We start from the raw sequence: 21,136 nt of genomic DNA on the forward strand, positions 1-21,136 counted from the left end.
CTGAAGCGATAACGCAATCTACCGAAAGTATCCGCGAACTACTTGTAACCTGTGTTCGACCGTTTGGCGATCATAATAAAGCAACCAGGTGGTGCGTGGAGGTCTATAATTGATAGATTTGGTGAATGAAAGAGCTATGAAACTTGTCTCTGTATGTGAGTGTGCATGAAAATAATCTTTTCGTAGTAAATCCATGTATCATGCGAGCTTCTAACCAACTGCAACTCCATCTTAAAGTTAAAATTCACCTCGAAACAAAAGATTTTTGCCCTTTTCCACCATAGCGGCAAAGCGAGATTACAGGAAATCTGTTTTATGGTAGCGATCCAAACACTTCTTTATAGGCCATATTTCGTTATAATTTTACGTACTTCGCAAAGAAAAGAGGGAAAGTGTTATCTTTAGTAACCTTCTGTTGAATTTCTAGGCTATGGAAAAAAAAAAAGATATAATGTAGTTTTTACAATATCCTTTAATCGATATATAGATAACCATGAAGAAAGAAAAAAAAGGGGGAAAAGGAAGGAACATTATTTTTAGTTTAAAAACTTTTAAAAATACTTGAAGAAGAATCTGTGGAATCATGCAACACAAACAACTTAAAAAAAAAAAAAAAGAGGGAGAAAAAACAAGTTATTCATAAACTCAAATATAGTTACAAACACAAATCAAAGTCAACATTTTTTTCCTTTTGAAAATAATTCATGAGAATCCATATTGTTTTGTTTGGAAAATAACCTTCTGAAGTTGTCGTGTATATTTGGCAATGTTTAGAATATCGAATCTGTCAATTTAGCAAACCGTTATCCGGTAATATTCAAGAATATTACCAGATAACCATATTGAACCAGGACTCCGTGGTGTAATCAGTGTTTCTTCCAGACATGTTTTTTTGGGGTGGCACTGTCAATCCGGAGCTCTGAGAGTGCCCCCCGGAGGAGACCAAAATAATAATACAATAATAAATAGAATAGTATCAGCAGTGCCCCCCCCGGAACATTTTTTTCTGAAATAACTACTGGGTGTAATACAATTCAGCTTTCTTAAGTTGAAGGCAAGTTAGTGTGGTGGGGAGAATTACCTATACGATGAGGGTTGATCTGTCATGATGATCTTTGTACCCGACAACTGCACTGAATTCAAGGCCCAGTTGTAGTTTGCAACGTATGTCAATAGTAGGTTCCGTCCTTTATAACTTCGGCGTTACATAAGAACACATCAGTGGCGGATCTAGAAGTTAAAAACTGGGGAGGCCAACCACAACCCAGACTATGATAGGTACATAATGATTTTACTATAAATTTTAATAAAAATATAAATAAGAGCTTACATTATTTTTGTCACCAAGACCTCCAGGTGGAGGCTACGGTGGCTTAATGGTAGAGCGTTCACTTTAGTGTATGGGGTCCCTGGTTCGGTCCCAGCTCGCGCCAAGTGAACTTTGTGATAGACAAAGACCGTGCGCGTGACTTTTCTCGAGGTCCTCCCGTTTCCTTCCACTTTCTTCATTACACTATTTCTTTCATTTCTCATCATCACCGTCTCCTTTAGCCTAGCCGGCATAACCGTGGGACATAAAACCCAAAGATTTCATTTCATTAATTCCCCTCCTGACTGTGGGACGATAATACTGCATATGTCAAAATTCATAGCTACCAGAATGTTTGTTTTGGTTCGTAGTTTATCGATGATTGTGTAACAATACATAGTTTAATCTGATAGTAAGTTTCGAGCGTCTTTTGAATTAAAGACAAGAACACTAACCGTTAAATTGTACATAGATTCATAACTACAATAATTTGATTGGAGAATGCATAACTAATAGATCAAACTATAGATTATATTATCAAGAGTAAATCTTTCAACCTATCTTTCCGGGATTTCAAATCATGACCTCTCCTTTATAAAAGCATATTGACAGCTTTACTTGTATCTACCAATAATATTACTTGTTAATAATGATAATAATAATAATAATAATAATAATAATAATAATAATAATAATAATAATAATAATAATAATAATGAATCAAATCGTTTAATAATTAATGTTAGCAAAATAATGTATAGGGTATTTAAAAACAATATGCTATAAACATGTATCTAATCAGACAAATATTTCTTGAAAAATAATTCCACGTACAGATATCGGTAACATTGGAAAAACACACGTCTCAAAATACCTATGACTGGGAAAATGTATTGATAAACATGTTTTTTTCCCTTCTGAAATTCCTAAGAATTCTCCAGAGTACGCCTATTTATTATGTAATGTAACAACAGAGATAAATACGAACAATAATTATGAGTCATCGTATGCTATTCTTTTTTGATAAATAATGAACAAATAAATTTTTAAAATTAAAACATGTAAAATGATTGGCAAATGGATCTGATATATATATATATATATATAATATAGGGTGGTCCACGATAAGGCGAAGCGGCCCCTTAGTTAATAGTCCCATAATCTCTATCCAAAAAATCATTATTAGCACTTTATTGGAACAAGGTTCGACTTTTGGAAGTCACTTTCTATAATAAGTTATCTTTTATATACCGGGTGAAGTATTTAAAACTGTTTTAAGATGTCAAAGTTGACCCCCTCCAGCCGCTGGAGGTGGGGCAACAGGGTCGAGTGTGGTATCATGGGATGTCTCCCTTCGAGACGAACAACTTTTGTTACAACTTTTTAAAAATCCGATTTGTAGTTTTCTAGATATTTCCAAAACAGTTTTAAATGCACGATTTTTCAACTCTTTGCACACCATTTTGATTTTTATCGATTACAGTGCCATCTATCAGGCAACCAAAAATGTTAAATACAGAAGTTAGGTATTTTTTTCTCGGAGAATCCGAATCTGCAATAAAATAAATGGGGGGTTCCTATTTAAGATTTCAAAGTTGACTTCCTCCCTCCAATGGGGTGTCCTCCTTCGAGAAGAGCAACTTTCGTTACAACTTTTTAAAAATCCAATTTGTAGTTCTCCAATAATTCCAAAAACAGTTTTAAATGACTCACCCGGTATTGTAATAGTAGGTAAACTAGAATACTTACATCGCTGAGAGCTTGAGAGGGCTTGAGCACTAGATTTCTAGGAAGAGATGCTTCCGCTTTATTTGCACAATTAGGCTCCGTGGGTAGGTCAGGAACTATGTACACAACATGTTGCTCAAACTCCTCCTCGCGAATTTCTGACAGGTCCCACGGGCCGTCCTCCATTTCTTCCTGAAAACATAGAAATTCAAATATTACAATTTACAAGTTATTATCTTTTTATAGGATATTATTTAAATCACAAAATAAGTTACACACTTTTACTAACACCATTTAACATAGACCATTCCCCGCTGCAGTCTAGATTTTTAAATTTATTTCCATATATCCCCCACAAATTTCTTTCTGAAGATGCTTGTCATCATATTAATAACTCAAATTTTCTTTATTGAAGTAGTACGTTTTGAATTTATGAATTTTACCGCACAAATCCCTTTCTCTGCCTTTCTACCGGCAGCAATAGCTGCGCCAACACCAGTGTCTGCATTGGTTTATTCTGATGCAGAAATCTGATGTGAGTGAAGCTCATATTAATGAACATCAGCTTACTTTTAATTCTAAGTTTTCTTTCTTTTTTTTTCTGTAAACAAATTTATATTTTATAAATATCTTTATGCATTTCTATTTTCTATATGCATTTTTTATGCATTTTATAAATATCTATTATCTTTATGCATCTTCAGCCACAAAACTCTCTAACTTCTAAAGAAACAAAGAAAAACTTAGCTTATATGTGGTCAATACATCGATATCTGTTGTAATTACTTTTAATTGTAAGTTCTAAACAACTTTGAATTTGCGTCAATACGCTGTATGGCTTTTGCCGTTAACAATCCAATCTTAGGCGAAGCAGCACAGTGCATCTTAAGTCAATTCTTTCAAACATTACACCATTTTAACACTAATATAAAGGGGGGGTCCTGTGCAGGGGAAATATAAGAAACAGCTATCCTTCAAAGCCTGGACATGTGAGTGACGTTCAATGATGAACTTACATGGAAATATTATAATAAATCTAATTCAGGACCTGACTTTCAGCGACTAATGTGCATATTTTTCAGGTATCAGTAGGAAATATTAAAAAAAAAAAAAATCTATCATATATTCACAATCGTCTTGAGTGTTTTTATCAAATTTCAATTAAATAAAATATTTACAGTACAAACACTGAACGCAAATTCATTTAAGACAGAGCATTTGAATTAAATATTCTGAAACCAAGAACAACTTTGGGGGAAAATTTCTCTCTTTCTTTGGGAGAGTGAAAAATCTATAGATAAAAGTACAAATCTACGAAAACTTTCTTTCAGTGACGTAGGGCAACCTAAAGCTTGAGTAAAGTAAGAATTCTTATAGGTTAAGAGAGGGAAAAACTGACCACCAAACCCCAATTCTATTAGCTTACTAGCCACATCTCTTAGGGTAAATGGGCTAGAAACTGAATTTAGAGAGAATATTCAGTCAGGGCTATAAAACCATGAAACGGTCAAATAATTTTCGTTTGTCACCTACGAGTACTTTTCACTCTATCCTTCCAAATGTTCATATCCCTCATTTCAATGTTTTTCAGTAAGAACCATACATTACACAACCACACACACACACAAATAAATAAAATAAAATAAAATAAAATAAAACAAAAGTTCACCGGACTCCAGGGGGTATGGATTCGATGTATTTTGTTACACAAAATCCAAATTTCGAAACCCCAAGACGATAAACCGTGTCACTTTTTTTTTTTTTTTGGGGCGAAAAACTTTAGTGAATTTTGGTACATAAGACAGCGCATACGTTTTTCGCCCATAAACCAAAAATTGACACGGCCTATCGTTTTGGTATTTCGAAATTTGGACTCTGTGTAACAAAATACATCAAGCCTATAACCTGGGGTATGCTGCATAGAACTTTTTTTTTTTTTGTATGGCTGTCTTACGTATTCTCCCTATCGAAAATTGCTAACAATTTTCGCCCTTAAAAAAAAAAAAAAATAGACACTATTCATAGCCTTGAGGTTTGGAAATTTGGGTTCTATGTAACAAAATACATCGAATCCATATCCTGGGATCCGGTGCATACAGTGGCGTAGGGAAGGAGAGGCCCGGAGGGGCCGCCCCCCCCCCAAAAGAGGTCCGACAATGTACTTTGGTACTTTGATGTTTGTAATTTTTTATATATTTTTATGTTTATATATTTTTTGTTTGTAATTTTTCTATATGTACCTATAACAGCACTTGGGCCCCCCAAACACACATCCTGGCTACGCTACTGGGTGCATAGAACTTTTGTTTTTGTTGTTGTTGTTGTTGTTGTTGTTGTTGTTGTGTGTGTGTGTGTGTGGCTGTGTTATTTTTCTATAAATTTCAATGAATAAATAAAACTTTAATCGACTGCTGCCCGCTTATGTAACAGTCAACTAAATTCATGTTCAGTGTTGCTTAACGCAACTCGATCCTATTTAAAACGTTTGATCAATGAAGAAAGAAGTAAGTCTATTGATTTCTCTATCTGTGTTATACGATTCGCAGCTTTCACTTGCTCTATCTTTAACACATCAAAGCAGTTTAAGCAACAATGTCTTTTGAAGTAGATGAAGTGACGCTCTCTCTCTCTCTCTCTCTTGTTTTAAAATGTGATTATTGCATGACAAGGTATATAATCATTATCTTTTCTTTTCTCCTTATCCCATCTCTTTGAAAATTTTATTCACTTCTTGTCAGGTATTGATATTGCAGTGTAGCCAGATCCGAGTTCAATGTTAAAATATGATAGCTTACTCAGTCACGACACACACTGCGTTACGAAGCGAAGCTCGTGTTTACAATATTATATATATATATATTGTCTTTCCTATGATTTTATTGACTTATTGAAAAAACAAAATTAGGCCATATAGGGGACGCCATGTGCACTTAGAATTTTGTTTACACCAACGTATGAATTTATGTTACATGCAGTACATTTACATGAAATTATACGATTATGCGATATATATATATTCCTGATACAGTTTTACCTTTTAACTATAGACAAATGCCCTGTAGTACAGCGCACCTTGGCAATTGGGTGATTAGCAAGTGTTTTCCCCTAGGGCCGGCTCTACCATATGTGCAACATGTGCATTCACACGGGGTGGCAAGTTTCGAGGGGCAGCAAAATCTGTCATAACTATTATTATTTAAAATAAATATTTCTTATTGGAAGCAGACCCCATGATGATAGTAGTTAAATTAACTAACTGGACCTTCTATTTGAATATTACATTCATAAATTATGTTTATTTCACATTATTTTAAGCTTATGTGAACAGTGCTAAAACAAATGGTCAATCAAATCCTAGCTTGGATTGCTTGATTGTTGCCAAATACAAGAACTTAATTCTCGAACAGTAGCGAACACATGTTCCATTTAGTTAGTTATCACAGGTTTGGTATGAAAGCTAGTCTTGCCTTTATCACAAACAAGTTCTTTATCATTGAAGGTGGAAACAATTTTTTTTTTAAATAATAGAGTATTATTTAAAGAAAAAACAGACACAACGAGATTGTATTTGTAGTGTTTAGGTCTTTCGGAGTGTGTATACACCTTCCCCTCCCCCTTGTTGTTCATGATCGGGTGGCATAATTAGAATCGTTGAGTTGAGTTGATTTTGGGTTTAACGTCCCGTTCAGCAGCGAGGCTATATGAGACGTGGACCTACTGATTAACGTGGAATCCGAACCACATGAGATCCCGCCGGGAATCGAACCCGGGTCTCCCACGCCAAAGGCATGTACGCTAACCACTTAGCCACGGAGGAGCTCCTACTTAAAATCGTGTCTTTTAAGGTTTGTTCTTTCTGGAGATAAGAAGGAGGCGCAAATGATGTCATTGCACGGGACGGAAAATTCTCTAGAGCCGGCCTTGAATGCTATATTTCTGACTTTCTAGGTTGCAATTCGCTATCCCTTAATTTAAGTAGCTTCCATCTCCAAGATAGCTTCCACTGTACCCCACTAAGAATCGGTCATGAGCCAAATATATTCATATAAGAAATGTTTCAAAAGTCACGCACCATTTCCTAGTCCATGAAATAAACGTAACTCAGCATATATTACAATAGAATAAAAGGAGAGGGGAATTCTTTAAGGTAAGAAAACAAACGCCGCTTTACAACTATTGTGGTTCATTTATTTCTGATTAGTTTGTTCCAAGCCTCACGACTCATATAAAAGATTTCGAATTACGTAACTTTTGAAACAAGTAACATTTCGACATTTCCCTAGCTACAACTGACACCTGCAGACACATCGAACATGTAAATACCGCCGGTTCTTCGTATCGAAATTTGGATATGGAACAATTTATTATTATTATTATTATTATTATTATTATTATTATTATTATTATTATTATTATTATTATTATTATTATTATTATTATTATTATTATATTCGTGAATTATAATTGTAATGAAAACTTACACCACAAATGCACCAAACAGAAACCTCATAGCGTCAGCTTGTTGGCGATCAGTTGAACAGAAATTTTGAAATTATGAAACCGGTAAAAAACAAAGAATAGCATTATTGGATATGATTTCAGAGTTACCAACACGAAAGATTTGATATAACTCGAAATCTCGATAATAATAGGTGCACATTCCGGGTCGAAATTTATAAACGTCATTAAGAATTTGGATAGTATTTTTTAAAATAAGTATTTTGGATAATTTTGCATCTCGCTGAATAATGCGTCCCTCTTAGGCATAATTCGGGACGCTGAAAATTTTCTTGAAATTCGAGATATCCTCCCTAATTTGGGGCAGGTGGAAAACCTATTCCTGACGTGCAAAGGAAAGGAAAAGAAGTTAGGATTGTTACTTTACGAGGATTCGAACCAACTCTTACTAGCAGAGTAACATGCAAGAGCTTGAAGCATAAAGTCTTGCTTTCATGTTACCTAAGGTAATTCGGACGTCTAATTTTAGTCCTTTTTTTCAGCCGTTGTCTCTTTTTTTTCCTGATGCTCTAACGGAACGCCTAGTTGTCCCGTTTTTCAGCAAAATGTGAACAAAATGCCCCGTAATCAGTGTTTCTTCCAGGCATGTTTTTTGGGGATCAATGCCCCCCAAAGGGGACCAAACTAATATGTCTATAATATAATAATAAATACCAGCAGTGGGAGGTGTGCCCCCGGAACATTTTTTTTTCTGAAAGAAACATTCCCCGTAATTGTTATTCAAAATATAAATGATCAGAGCAAATCCTACACTCTTTCGTTAAAATGACTGTAACAGAGCTAATTTTGGTACCAAGGCGTACTAGGAACTTTTGGAAGGTGTCTGGAACTGGCAATTATTGGCATTTCTTAAGAAACGTTACTTGTGTACTGCTAGCGCTCTAAGAATTTTACACTCCCTCTACACTACACCCGAGTGCCGTTTTTGCAAGTTCAAAGTCTGGTCACTTCAATGTTACAATGATTGTAATGTGTTGACGTCATCAACTAAATATTGTAGATACTGCAAAGGACTTGCGTTAATGATTTACGCACGCCACTGACGTATATGGTGTCAACTATTATAATCTTATTAAAGGTATATGACGTTATGTGATACAATTAATATTCTATTATAATACAATATAATACTTGTAATAATAATTATTAAGAAAAGAATGAGGAAGAAAGGGTTAAAGAGAAAGGAGAACGAATCACGTTTCATTGCCATGTGATAATTTCTTATCTTGATTGACTTTCACAATGACCTTTCGATCTACTGATAACAATAAAAAAAATCTTAAAAACTTGTACTTTCCATACTCTTAACACGGAAAGCGTTTATCGCTATTTTGCACCTGCAACAATAAATGCAAATCAAGTATTAAAGCCACTGATCAGGTTGAATTGATAAACTTCAGCTAATGTTGTTCAGCTTGATTCGTCTTCAAGCATGAATTTTCAAACTTCAGCTAGTGGTTATTTCAACTTAATTTCCGTTAAAAATTTGTATTTATAAACTTCAGCTAGTGCTTATTTCAACATAATTTCCGTTAAAAATTTGTATTTATAAACTTCAGCTAGTGGTTATTTCAACTTAATTTCCGTTAAAAATTTGTATTTATAAACTTCAGCTAGTGCTTATTTCAACATAATTTCCGTTAAAAATTTGTATTTATAAACTTCAGCTAGTGGTTATTTCAACTTAATTTCCGTTAAAAATTTGTATTTATAAACTTCAGCTAGTGGTTATTTCAACTTAATTTCCGTTAAAAATTTGTATTTATAAACTTCAGCTAGTGCTTATTTCAACATAATTTCCGTTAAAAATTTGTATTTATAAACTTCAGCTAGTGGTTATTTCAACTTAATTTCCGTTAAAAATTTGTATTTATAAACTTCAGCTAGTGCTTATTTCAACATAATTTCCGTTAAAAATTTGTATTTATAAACTTCAGCTAGTGCTTATTTCAACATAATTTCCGTTTAAAATATGTATTTATAAACTTCAGCTAATGCTTCTTCCATTTTGTATCAAAACGTGTATTTATACATTTCAGCTAATAGTTATTAAGTTTCAAATAAAGTTTTTGTATATATATATATATATATATATATATATATATATATATATATATATATATATATATATATATATTGTATTAAGTTTGAATTGATAAACTCCAGCTAACGATGTTGAACCTGATTCGTTTTTAAGCACGAATTTTCAAGCTTCAGCTAGTAGTTATTTCAATTTAATTTCCATTAAAGCACGTATTTATAAACTTCAGCTAATACTTTTCTATTTTGTATCAAAAAAATGTCTATAAATTTCAGCTATAAAGGTAATATAATTTATTATTTTCCCTCGATTATTTTTCCCCCTATCAAAATTTTTATCACATAAAATTGCATATCTGTTTTCTTTAGTCTAAAGCAGTGATTGCTAAACCGTCGATCGCGAGCTACTAGTAGCTCCCGGGGACATTTTCGGTAGATTCTGTTAACTCTCCGGTTCGCTAACCTTAATTCCTCCACTAAGCTGACACTAATGACAGGGGGCGCTGACAACAATAACGGCTTGTTTCTTCCGCGCAACTACCATTGTCAGCTTCATCTCACAGTTGATTGTATAAGCGTGAGGTTGTACACGATATGTTTTCCGTGTGTATATTAGACAATTGCTAACTTGGATAGTTAGATGTTATATTTACTAGAATAGGCAATAAACATACGTAAGATTTTTTTTTTAAGTTGTTAGTTCTTTTGATTGGTAGCTCACAATAGGATTTAAGAACGGCACAGTAGCTCAAATCTTCTTCAGTTTGGCGACCACGGTTTAAAGCATGGTTTTTCAATCTGTGATACGGACGCGGACCACTGGTGATACGTAAGCCGCTACTGGGATACACACATATGTACCACTTATGGTGGTAATTCAAAAATTATCTATCTTATTTACTTACTTGCCTTCTTTATATTATGCATCCAGATTCACAATTTATCCATTAAAATACTTTAACTTAAGAAGTCGTCACCAAGGATGGCACAAAAGCATTCAATCAAACATAAAATATCCTCTCAAATAATTTCGTAAAGGTTTAACTATCATATAAGCCAAATCATTTATTATCTCTAGCTTTATACGTTATATGATAATATAATGCCTACAATCGTAAGATAATTAAAGTCACTTCAATTTGAATCCTATTTAAAGACTCGTTAGCTTAAGGAGGTTAACGAATAGAATAATCGAAATGATTTGCGTATGTAGATAACGTCACATTATGATAATCATACGTAAGGTTAGAAAAGAAACGTGAGATTGCAGTGCGATTTGTAGTTCTATGTTCATATATAGGTCATGTATTGTTATTATTGTATTATCGTGTGTCAGAATGGGGGGGCCGCGGTGGCTCAGTGGTAGAGCGTTCACCTCTGGTGCTTGGGGTCCCGGTTTCGATCCCCGCCAAGTGAACCTTGTGGTGGACAAACACCGTGTGCGTGGGTTTTCTCGGGGTTCTCCCGTTTCCTCCCACTTTCTTCATTCCACCATTTCATTCATTACTCATCATAACCGTCTCCTTTAGCCTAACCGGCATAACCGTGGGACGTTAAACTCAAAGATATCATTTTTACGTGTCAGAATGGTTAGTTTACATGCCTTTGGTCCAAGGTTCCTGGGTTAGAATCTCTCTGGGAGCTTTGTAAAGCAATTTGGGGTACTAAAATTAAGATCTCCAATCTAAAAATAACGAAAATAACTAATGATAATTGAAGACCACACATCAATCAAGTGAAAAGTCGCCTGGTCATCCACAATCTTCATAATTTACGTATATATTTTCGTTTAACGTCCCACGATTCTGCATCGAGCACAGAAAGAGGGTTATAATGAGATGAATGACAATAGGGAGACGAGGAAAAATGAAAGGAAACGGAAGAATCCCACGCGCATGGTGTTTGTCTACCACAAAGTGGGAGCTCGGATCGATCGGATCGGTAAATTAAACCTGGGGCCACAAGACCAAATGCATGTTCTCTAACTATTCGGTTAAAACCTCTAACGATTCGGTAATAGAGCAAGAAATACTTGTAACAAAACACTGAATTTACTTCACATTACAAAGTAAAGTGAAAATTCACGTGGACGAAACACCGTATCAATGTGATTTTGGCAAAATAATAAAATTAAAACAAAGAATTCAGTAAGATCTTGGCCTTGAAGAGATGTTATTTGTAACACTATGTTTACCATTATAATCTATCTTATCACTATTAGCTTCTTAATGATTGGACAAGACGATTAATTGAAAATTAGCTTTAAAATCAATATTCACGCACAGGACACATCGTGGTGTATCGATTACGGTAGTTCTGTCCCCGTGATCTGGAAATTCTTGGATATAAACTTATGTTTTTCCTCTTTCTTTGTGTTTCTTTTCATCAATAATCGTTCTATTGTGTAATTAAAGAGATATATAGAGGGTGTTACAATATTTTGCGAACAGATTCCTCACATCAAAATAAGAAAAAAAAGTACATATGGACCTGTGCTCAAAAGTGGATAGTCTCGAAGTTATAGGGTGTCGAAAACGTGAAACAAGTGAACTTTAAAGGTTCACAGCTCCACTACTATGGGATATATCGTAGTCGGGTTAAGAGGCCTCATCCCGGCGAAATTAAAATACCGCTAATTTTTACAGTAATTATGTGATATCTTCAAATAGATAAAAGATAATCGAAATGTGGAACACGAGCGCCCTAGACAGTATCATTTTACATGAGATACAGTTATCACGACTCATTTATCTGCTTTCAATTTCGAGCCATTTTGAAAATCGGCATTTATTTTCGCGTTTCTAAACGGCTGAAAACGGAAAGTCACTAGGTGACTTGTGATAACGATACCTTACGCAAAATAATATTGTCTACGGCGCTCTTGTTCCACATTTCAATTATCTCTTATGTATTTGAAGATATCAAATAATTACTGTAAAATTAGCGGTATTTTAATTTTGCCGGGATGAGGCCTCTTAAGACATTACTGAGGAACTGGTGTGTGAACTATCCAGTACTTGCACAAAAATTTTTAGAGAGGTAGGTGGAGAGTGATCAAGTACTGCCAAGCAGCCTCTAAAAATGATTGTGCAAGTGCCAGAGGTTCTGAAAGATGTATATTTGGATAGTTTACATACTAGTTCCTCAGTGATGTCTTGATCCGACTATTATCGGTCCCATAGTAGTGGAACTATGGACCTTTAAAGTTCAATTCTTCACGTTTTCGGCACCCTACAACAACGAAACTATGCACCTCCGACCACAAGTCCATATGAACTTTTTTTTCTTATTTTCATATGAGGGACACATTTCCAAAATATTGTGATAATTTTTTCTGATACTCTGTATATATTACATATGAAAAACTGATTGAAGATTTGCAAAAGACTGCACTGAAAAGGCCGCATTCGCTCCAATTGGAAATCGAAGTAAAAGCACGGGTGGAAGCACTAAAAGCAAGAACTATTATTTATGGTAGTAGAAGAAACATTTATAGCAGTTCTAACCTGGGAACTAGATGAAAATTTGAATGAGAAATGGAAAATCTTCAATTTACCTTCCTGACAAACATTGCCGATTTAATAATTACCCATATAATAGAAATAAAATAAATTCCTTTACAATACCCTTGTGAATAATAATGTAATAAGTTATAGGGTATAAGAGAGGGAATTAATTTGCATGTCAGTGAACAATTTGCATTTAAAAGAATGAACCAAGGTCAACCGAGATAGCATCATTAGCAATTAATCAGTGTTGGCAGTGTTAACTCAATAACTCAGTGTCTTTTATCTTCGATTTTACAACGTTGAAACAAGTGGTCTTTCATATTTTGAGATGAATTCGAACAAAATAAACTTAAACCATAATTTTAGGTCAATTAATATTTTTCATCTAGAAACCTGAAACAGAAATAAACACATCTCAGATTGCTTTTAAACCATACCTAGCTATTATTGTCATTTAATAAGAAAACTAGATTGTAATGAGAAAATTAGATCTGTAAAATAAGACAAATAATTTCTCACCTCTAAAAATAAATTTAACTGGCTTGAAAAAGAGTTTTGTTTCTTTAAAAGAGAATGAATCAACTTTGCAATCTGTGGAATCAGTATTTTAAAAAGCTGTAGAGTGTGGAACTATTTTCTCTGAGAAAAAACTTCTTTTAAAGCTTTTAACGGTTAATAATTTAACACACACACACACAGACCAAAAAAAAAAAAAAAGCTTAAAAAATAAGTCATTTTAATAAAATTAATTTTTGCTTTTGCTTGATGAATTAAACTAGGATAAGCATTAAGGTAAACTTTTCTTAAATGTTGGTACTATATTTCTCAGCGGATGGATTAATTTTGTTGTCGTTAAATGGAGCTCTGTCATCAGGATTTAAATACACGTGTTAGTCTTCACTTGTCAGATGGCGGTAACGTTGGATCGTAGCAAGGATGTTATAAATAGAGGATCTGCCCATATGTATCGTCATCCTATTAAATCGATGAAGCCAAAAAACAACCGAGCATCGGCACGCCTGATTGGCTACTCTCGTTTCCGCCATAGTCTGATTGGCTACTTTTGTTTCCGCCATGATTGTTGGCTCAAAATATTGCGATCCTATTGGCGGAGTGGACAGAGTAGGGGTGGCGAAACTGTGACATATGGCTTCAAAATTTTGTTGTAAGGGCAGATCCTCTATTTTATAAGATCCTTGGATCGTAGTGTGACGCAAATCTTATCGCACGCTATGGTTGAACCACTACGCGGTGGCTCTTGTTGCTGAACAGAAATAACAAAAGTATTGAAGACTGTGAACAACTCATCTTTTCTCACAAGTATCAAGAATTCCAGTGCGGATAGTTGTTATTAAGATTTGAGGATCCTTTCATGTTCTTCGTACCATCCTGAAAGAAAATTCAGAAAGAAGAATTCGCTCTTGGTGAAAACAGCTGAGTATATAGCTAAGATACAGTGAAGTACTTTGCATTCTACTCCGCTTAATAATTGAATTTACTTCATATAGTATTTTTTTTTTGCATAATGTTTATGTAAAAAAAAAAAAAAAGAATGACACGCCCTAGCAATACATATATTAGGGTGCTCTTAGTAATTATGTGCTGTTTTATCGTTTTATAAAATCAAGAATACTATATAATCTACTGCAAAAGTTTTCTGCTTTGAGTTTTTAAAATTATTTTTTACTTTAGATATGCATTGTAAGTATGAAACTTGCAATGCATTGTAAGTATGAATGAGATCAAAAATTATTTTGTAAAGAAATGTGCAAACCCTAACGAAAGAGTGGTATAGATTCATTTTACGGATACCTAAAATGATAATTTATAAATAGAATACGGTACGGTGCAAATGAAAAAGGAATGTGCAAGAATCAAATATCTATTTAAGATTCCCCTCTTCCGACTTCGGTTCGTACAGATTTACTTTATGCATTCATATAGATAAGAACTGTAAAGGAGGAGTTTCTTAATAACGAAAAATAAATTGCTAATGTCTTAAATAATCGCATTCCAGTAGCGACCTTAAATGTTTAGCTTAGTTTGTTTGCACATGAATAAGAAAAGGGCTGTAATTGTAGTACTTAAAAAAAAAAAAAAAAAACAATAGCTAAAACTAGGCCAATCTATGCTAAATTTGCCTCACCGAAGTTTCTCTAAGGTAAGCTAAGCTAAGATACACTTATTGCAGCTAAGCTAACACAACGTAAGTCTACCTTACATGAACTAAGTTAATGTAGTCATTTGGTTAATACATATTTGAAGTAAGTATAAGTTACGACATGTAAGATCGCTTATCAAATAGGCCTCTTACATCATATTGAATTACTGTAAATTTCATTTATAGTTATTTTGATAGCGGTAAGCCTACAGCACTTTTAAACGGACATAAATAATTACATTATTGTTATGAAAAGACATTTAACCGATCTAGTATTAACTTTTTCTCGTTCTGTTTTGATAAGGAGACGTTTGGCAATGAAAATGGATTATGACATAAGGGTAATAACCATCTAACCTGTATGTATTCTCATATGAAATCAGGGGCGTCATTTAGGGGGGCAGGGAGGGGCATTTGCCCCCCCTGAGTTTGAGATGTATATAGATTTTATCAATAGAATAGTAGTAAATCAGTGAAAAACGCGAAATTTTACTTATATCAAGGGGTCTTGCCCCCCCCCCCAAGCAAAGTCTGAAATGACGCTCCTGTATGAAATCCTACATTATATTATGCTTTAAAATTTACGAAGGGGCCAGTCACCACGTTGCGTATGCTCATTATATACCCAATAATCACGTTTTCAAAATGCAGCTTGTGAAAGAATGTGGAGGAAGAAAACGACTTCACAAGTTAAAATACAGTTGTTTATTTTAAACCGAAGTCGCTATTGAGATTTCACATAATAAATAAATAAATTATCGAATATCTATTAATTTACCTTGCTTTCAAGTATTCGTTATCTTGTTTTCTCATTAGTGCAAAAACATCCTTGCATAGTACTGAAAAGAAGTTTCCTTGAAGCTTGGCTATTTTAATTTCCATGTTTTATTTTGAAGTTCTGTACAATGTTAGCTTAAAGAGATCCCTCTACTGTGGATATCAACTTCTTTTTCGATTACGCTATGTATATATATGTCTTGATTCAAGATTGCAAAGTACAAAAGTACAAGGGCACAATTTAGTTAGATTGCTTTCTTTGTCTTCAGAGCAAACGTTTAAGAAGATAAGATCTCAATAAAATTACTTTTTTTTTGTTAGCATGTGTACTTTCTGTGCGCACGAACCAGGGTTCGAATTCCGGTAGTGGTACTTACCTAGAATACAATTCCTAATAGTACTTTGAATACCACTCTAAGCCTCAAATCCCGTCTCATATGGTCCCGGTGTTGACACGGGACGTAAAATTCCATTGTGTGTAAGTGTAGTTCTACATTTAAGCCTCTTTATACAAGCAAATCAAATTTGCAGATATTGGTGAGTTTATCATATAATAGAACCTGCTGCCATGTAGTTTTTTTAAGTACTACACTGTAATATTCTGTTCTAGCTTATCTAGTTCTAGGGAATTTTATTGATTATACTGCTAAGGATAAATTTTCGTAACATTTTCTTATTTAAAAGAAAGCAAGGACGAAACCTTACAGATACTGTTTTACGTGTACATCTAAAGTACACATTATTGCAAATTTAACGCATTGAAAGTACTTGATTCTGTTTTGTATATTTTCACCTTCAATAGAATTGATTAAATGGTTTTAGCATTTCCTTCCTCATAACACCTTTTAATGTCTTGGCCTTTACTTGTGATGAAACAATGCCTGTCATCTCTTCTCGTCACACGCGACCTTGCGACATAAAACAACAGAGCTCGTTACGAATCTTTTGAGATAAGCAAAGATCTTTAATATCTCCATTAAAAAAGGTACAAGGTTAACGCAAATCATCTTAGCGCTACTTTACTGAGTGGAGACTTTAAGGTGAGTTCATTACGTAGGAAAAAAAAAAAAGTACGCAGCGTCAGCTATTTACATATAGTAGATTCTAAGCAATAGAAAGCAACCCATTTTTAATATATTGTGGACAGTAGGATTGAACCATACCCCAGCTACAGGGTGGAACATAAGTTGATTTACTCTACAAAATAATGTAGAAATAGACTTTCGATTTCGTGGAGTTTTTGTGTGCATGTCGCGTTCAGTGGTTACATTAAACACATGTTTCTTTTGTCTATAGATGACTTTACAAGTTTAAGAGTCTTCATCCCGGCGAAATTAAAATACCGCTAATTTTACAGTAATTATGTGATATCTTCAAATAGATAAAAGATAATTGAAATATGGAACAAGAGCGCCCTAGACAATATTATTTTGCGTGAGGTACCGTTATCACAAGTCACCTAGTGGCTTTATGTTTTCAGCTGTTTAGAAACGCGAAATAAATGCCGATTTTCAAAATGGCTCGAAATCGAAAGCAGATAAGTGAGTCGTGATAACGGTTTTTCATGTAAAATGATATTGCCTAGGGCGCTCGTGTTCCACATTTCGATTATCTTTTATCTATTTGAAGATATCACATAATTACTGTAAAATTATCGGTATTTTAATTTCGCCAGGATGAAGACTCTTAATTCCATCTAATTCCTTTGTTCACATAAGGCTAGGACTATTCTCCCAACTGACAAAATTAGATGCGCCCTAAGGAATCATTTATCCATAAATTTAATATTTAATCAAGGGCGCCGATCCTAGGGGGCCCGGGTCACCCAACCCTCATGTGGATCCCCATGTTCTTCCATAAGTTTCATTTTTAGTTACAGCAGAAAGTTTATAGCGAACTTTTTTTAACGTTATACAAATATAGTCAATTCTGTAATTGGGGGGCCTTTCTTCATAATGACTATATGTATCCTGTTATATGTATTTTATAAATATATAATATTTGACATAATTTGATTTCAATTTGTTTTAAAATCCTCATATGTGCCTTCTTAGACCCTTGTCTGCAACCATACATACATCTGTTAGCCCCTTTCCTCCGCCGCAGAGCTAGAGAGAAATAGGGGCTCTTGTGCTTAATAATAACAAAAGTTTATGGAGTAAGTTTTCTACTTTATTGTCAACTAGCAGCGTTCACCCCGCTTCGCTGCGGTCACCCTGGAACGCAATAAACTTTGTTACTTAGATAATTTTTACTTTTTCGCTTTCAAGTGATATGATAAAAACCATAGAAGAATGTTAACATTATATCGCCTGTCATTTATGTTAACCCGCCGAGTGACACGGTCATGTGGGTTGCATATAAATACGGTTAGATTTAGCTATGATGAGCTAACAAAGGATTTGTACGTTATGGACACTTGAATGGTCAATTATCTCAAGACACTGGTAATTAAAAATTAAAGTGATATGATAAAAACCATCTAGGGTCCAAATCCTAATAACCCCCCAAAAATAAAAGAAATTGGTTCAGCCGTATTAGCGTGATGAGGTAACAAAGGATTTGTGCGTTCTCTTTTATATATATAGATAATTGCTTGGAATGTGTTCCTAACAACGGAAAACAGTTCAGTACCGCTGTTTGTAACTTGAGATATGTTACTTTTTTTTTTTTTTTTTTAATTTAGCATCATTTAAGTGCAAAAAATTAAGTAACAAATGTGGTATGGTAGCCTTACACTAAAGGCGCATATGTTCTTCGTCATTTCGAAGACTTTTCTGGTAAGCCTCATACATTATCAGGGCCTGCCTTGGGGGAAGGGGGCGAGCGGGGCGACGGCCCCGGGCGCCGAAGTAAGGGAGCGAAAAATTCGGGAGAAAAAAGGAAAAAGATAGGAAAAATTGCTTGGAATGTATGTATGGGGGCGCCGTCGTATACTCTCGCCCCGGGCGCTGATTTTCCACGGCACGGCCCTGTACATTATCCATAATTCGAAAAGACAGCGTGCAAAATGAATGTTTTTTTTTTTTGGCATTTTTGAACATGATTGTGTAAATACCATAATACAGTTTTAGTATATATATATTAATCTTCATACTCATTGCTCGCTTGTATATAATTATGAAAAAAAGTGTATACACTTTTAACACGAAATACAATATATAGTATAACGTTTCGATAATATAGCAGTATTATCATCAGAGGAAAAGAATAATCTCTTGCGTCTGATGAAGTAACTGCTATGACATCGAAACGTTTCACTATAAACTATTTTTGCTAGATATAGGTATCTTGTTCATAGTTATATCGGTTTAATAAAATTTCCGGTTGTAGTATTATTAATCCAAGAATGTAAATACATCTAATTATAACAGGGATACAAATAAGCACTCGCCCGCTCCGGACGAGTATTTAATATCATACCGAAGGTAAGTAAGTGATTTCTATTATGGGATGTGGGCTAGTACCTCTTTCCTTGGGTTGGTAAAATGTTGTTGCTTATTTGCATCCCTGAATTATAATAAGATGCAACAAAGAAAATTTTCACGCAATTATTAACATCACTGTATATAATAAACTACACGATGTAATTTTTAATTATATTTTAGAAGAGATTATGTATAAGTTGCGAAATTTAGGCCAATAAAATTTCTTTACAACATCATCTTCAAGATTTTTTTAAAATGTCACATTATACATCATATAATGTTATCTTTTATACCTTATCAATTAGTAATTATCATAGTTATGATAATTATATGTTGTATTATATTTGTTATAAGTATTTTTAAAAATATTCATGCATTTTTGGTATTTTCATTTTGTTATTTAACACTCGGATTACATCGGATTTCGAAATAGTATAAACCTTTCTTATGCTCTCTTATTGATTACAATAAACTAGCACACAACAGCGTACGTACAAAGGAAAACGAATGTGCATATGAAGGATTAAATCAATTGTTATTTGTCACAATATATATAAAAATCAAACAAAAGCTTTTTTTGGTAATTATTTACAAGGTACATCACATACACACACAAAATACAAAAACCAAGCACCTACGAATATGTTTTGCTGATATTTCACTGCATACAGAAATGTTGGTAGCACACCATATCCGACATGTTTTGTGTGCTCAAGACCGGAAATTGGGTGAATCGATAGTGCAAAATGGTTGTTTCATTAATTATTGGAAATGCTTGATTGTCTGAAATCATAATGCGAAAATAATTCCCGAAAAAGTAACTAAAAGTAACGGTTCTAAAAAAAAAAATCTTTAATAAGAAAATTTTGTTTCACACGAGAAAGAAAAAATATACGCACACAACTATATAATGTTTCCGGTACTGACCCAGTTATGAAATCGAAGAATTTGAATGAAGGGGTAGCGAACTTCAGGCTAGAAAGCCAGAAAGAACGACGATAGAGTGAACTAGTATATTGAACATATATCATTCAGCTAAAAGGCAGTTGGTTGATTAAAAAAAAATAACATTATCGCCTCGGTACAGAATATTCGCATTCAATTCACGCGTTAAGGTAAAGGTCCATTTCTCATATCCGATACCATCAATCAGTATTGACAGGAGTCGTTAAATTCCAAATAAACGAACTGTTTTTAGACTCTTTCTTTTTTTTTTAAAAAAAAATGTAACAAATTTACTTTCAAGTTAAATTCGCGCTAAGAGTTCGGCTGGAGGGTGTTAAAAAAAATAGTATCCAATAGAATCGCAGTTTTTCGTGAAACAAACAAAGAGAAAACCTAAATTATTTCTAGTTTAACGTGATTTTAAAAAGAAAATTTCAGTCTATTCTGCGAAAACTTAATTTATGTAGACTATTTGCTTGATTTGTGTATAGGGGAGGAGGCCTAGGGGCACGCACACCAACATTCTTTCTGTTCGGGAAGCTAACTCGGGTTAAAGTAGACAAACTGTGCGTCTTTCTGAGTCCTGTTTCATTTTGTGGCAGTGTAAAAAATACACTTGTCTTAAAAGGTGCATACCTGTGAAACAGTTGTTTTAATGTGTTGATATGAGAAGTCCATGATTCGTTCCCAGACTCTGTGAATTTGTGGTGGACAACAATGT

The 21,136-nt window shown here is 34.1% G+C and overlaps 1 protein-coding gene across 4 annotated transcripts in view; it reads right to left on the reverse strand.

Moving 5' to 3' along the window:
* Positions 1-21,136, reverse strand: part of Blimp-1 (PR domain zinc finger protein 1) — a 109,983-nt gene that overhangs the window by 39,241 nt on the left and 49,606 nt on the right. For all 4 annotated transcript variants that reach the window (XM_081760153.1, XM_081760150.1, XM_081760151.1 and 1 more), the window contains exon 3: positions 3,059-3,229. In XM_081760153.1, the coding sequence (XP_081616279.1) occupies positions 3,059-3,229 (171 nt within the window). The remainder of the gene's footprint in view (positions 1-3,058; positions 3,230-21,136) is intronic.

This window comes from Thermobia domestica, chromosome 5, assembly GCF_964235325.1.
Source record: "Thermobia domestica chromosome 5, izTheDome1.hap1.1, whole genome shotgun sequence".
Lineage (NCBI taxonomy): Eukaryota > Metazoa > Arthropoda > Insecta > Zygentoma > Lepismatidae > Thermobia > Thermobia domestica.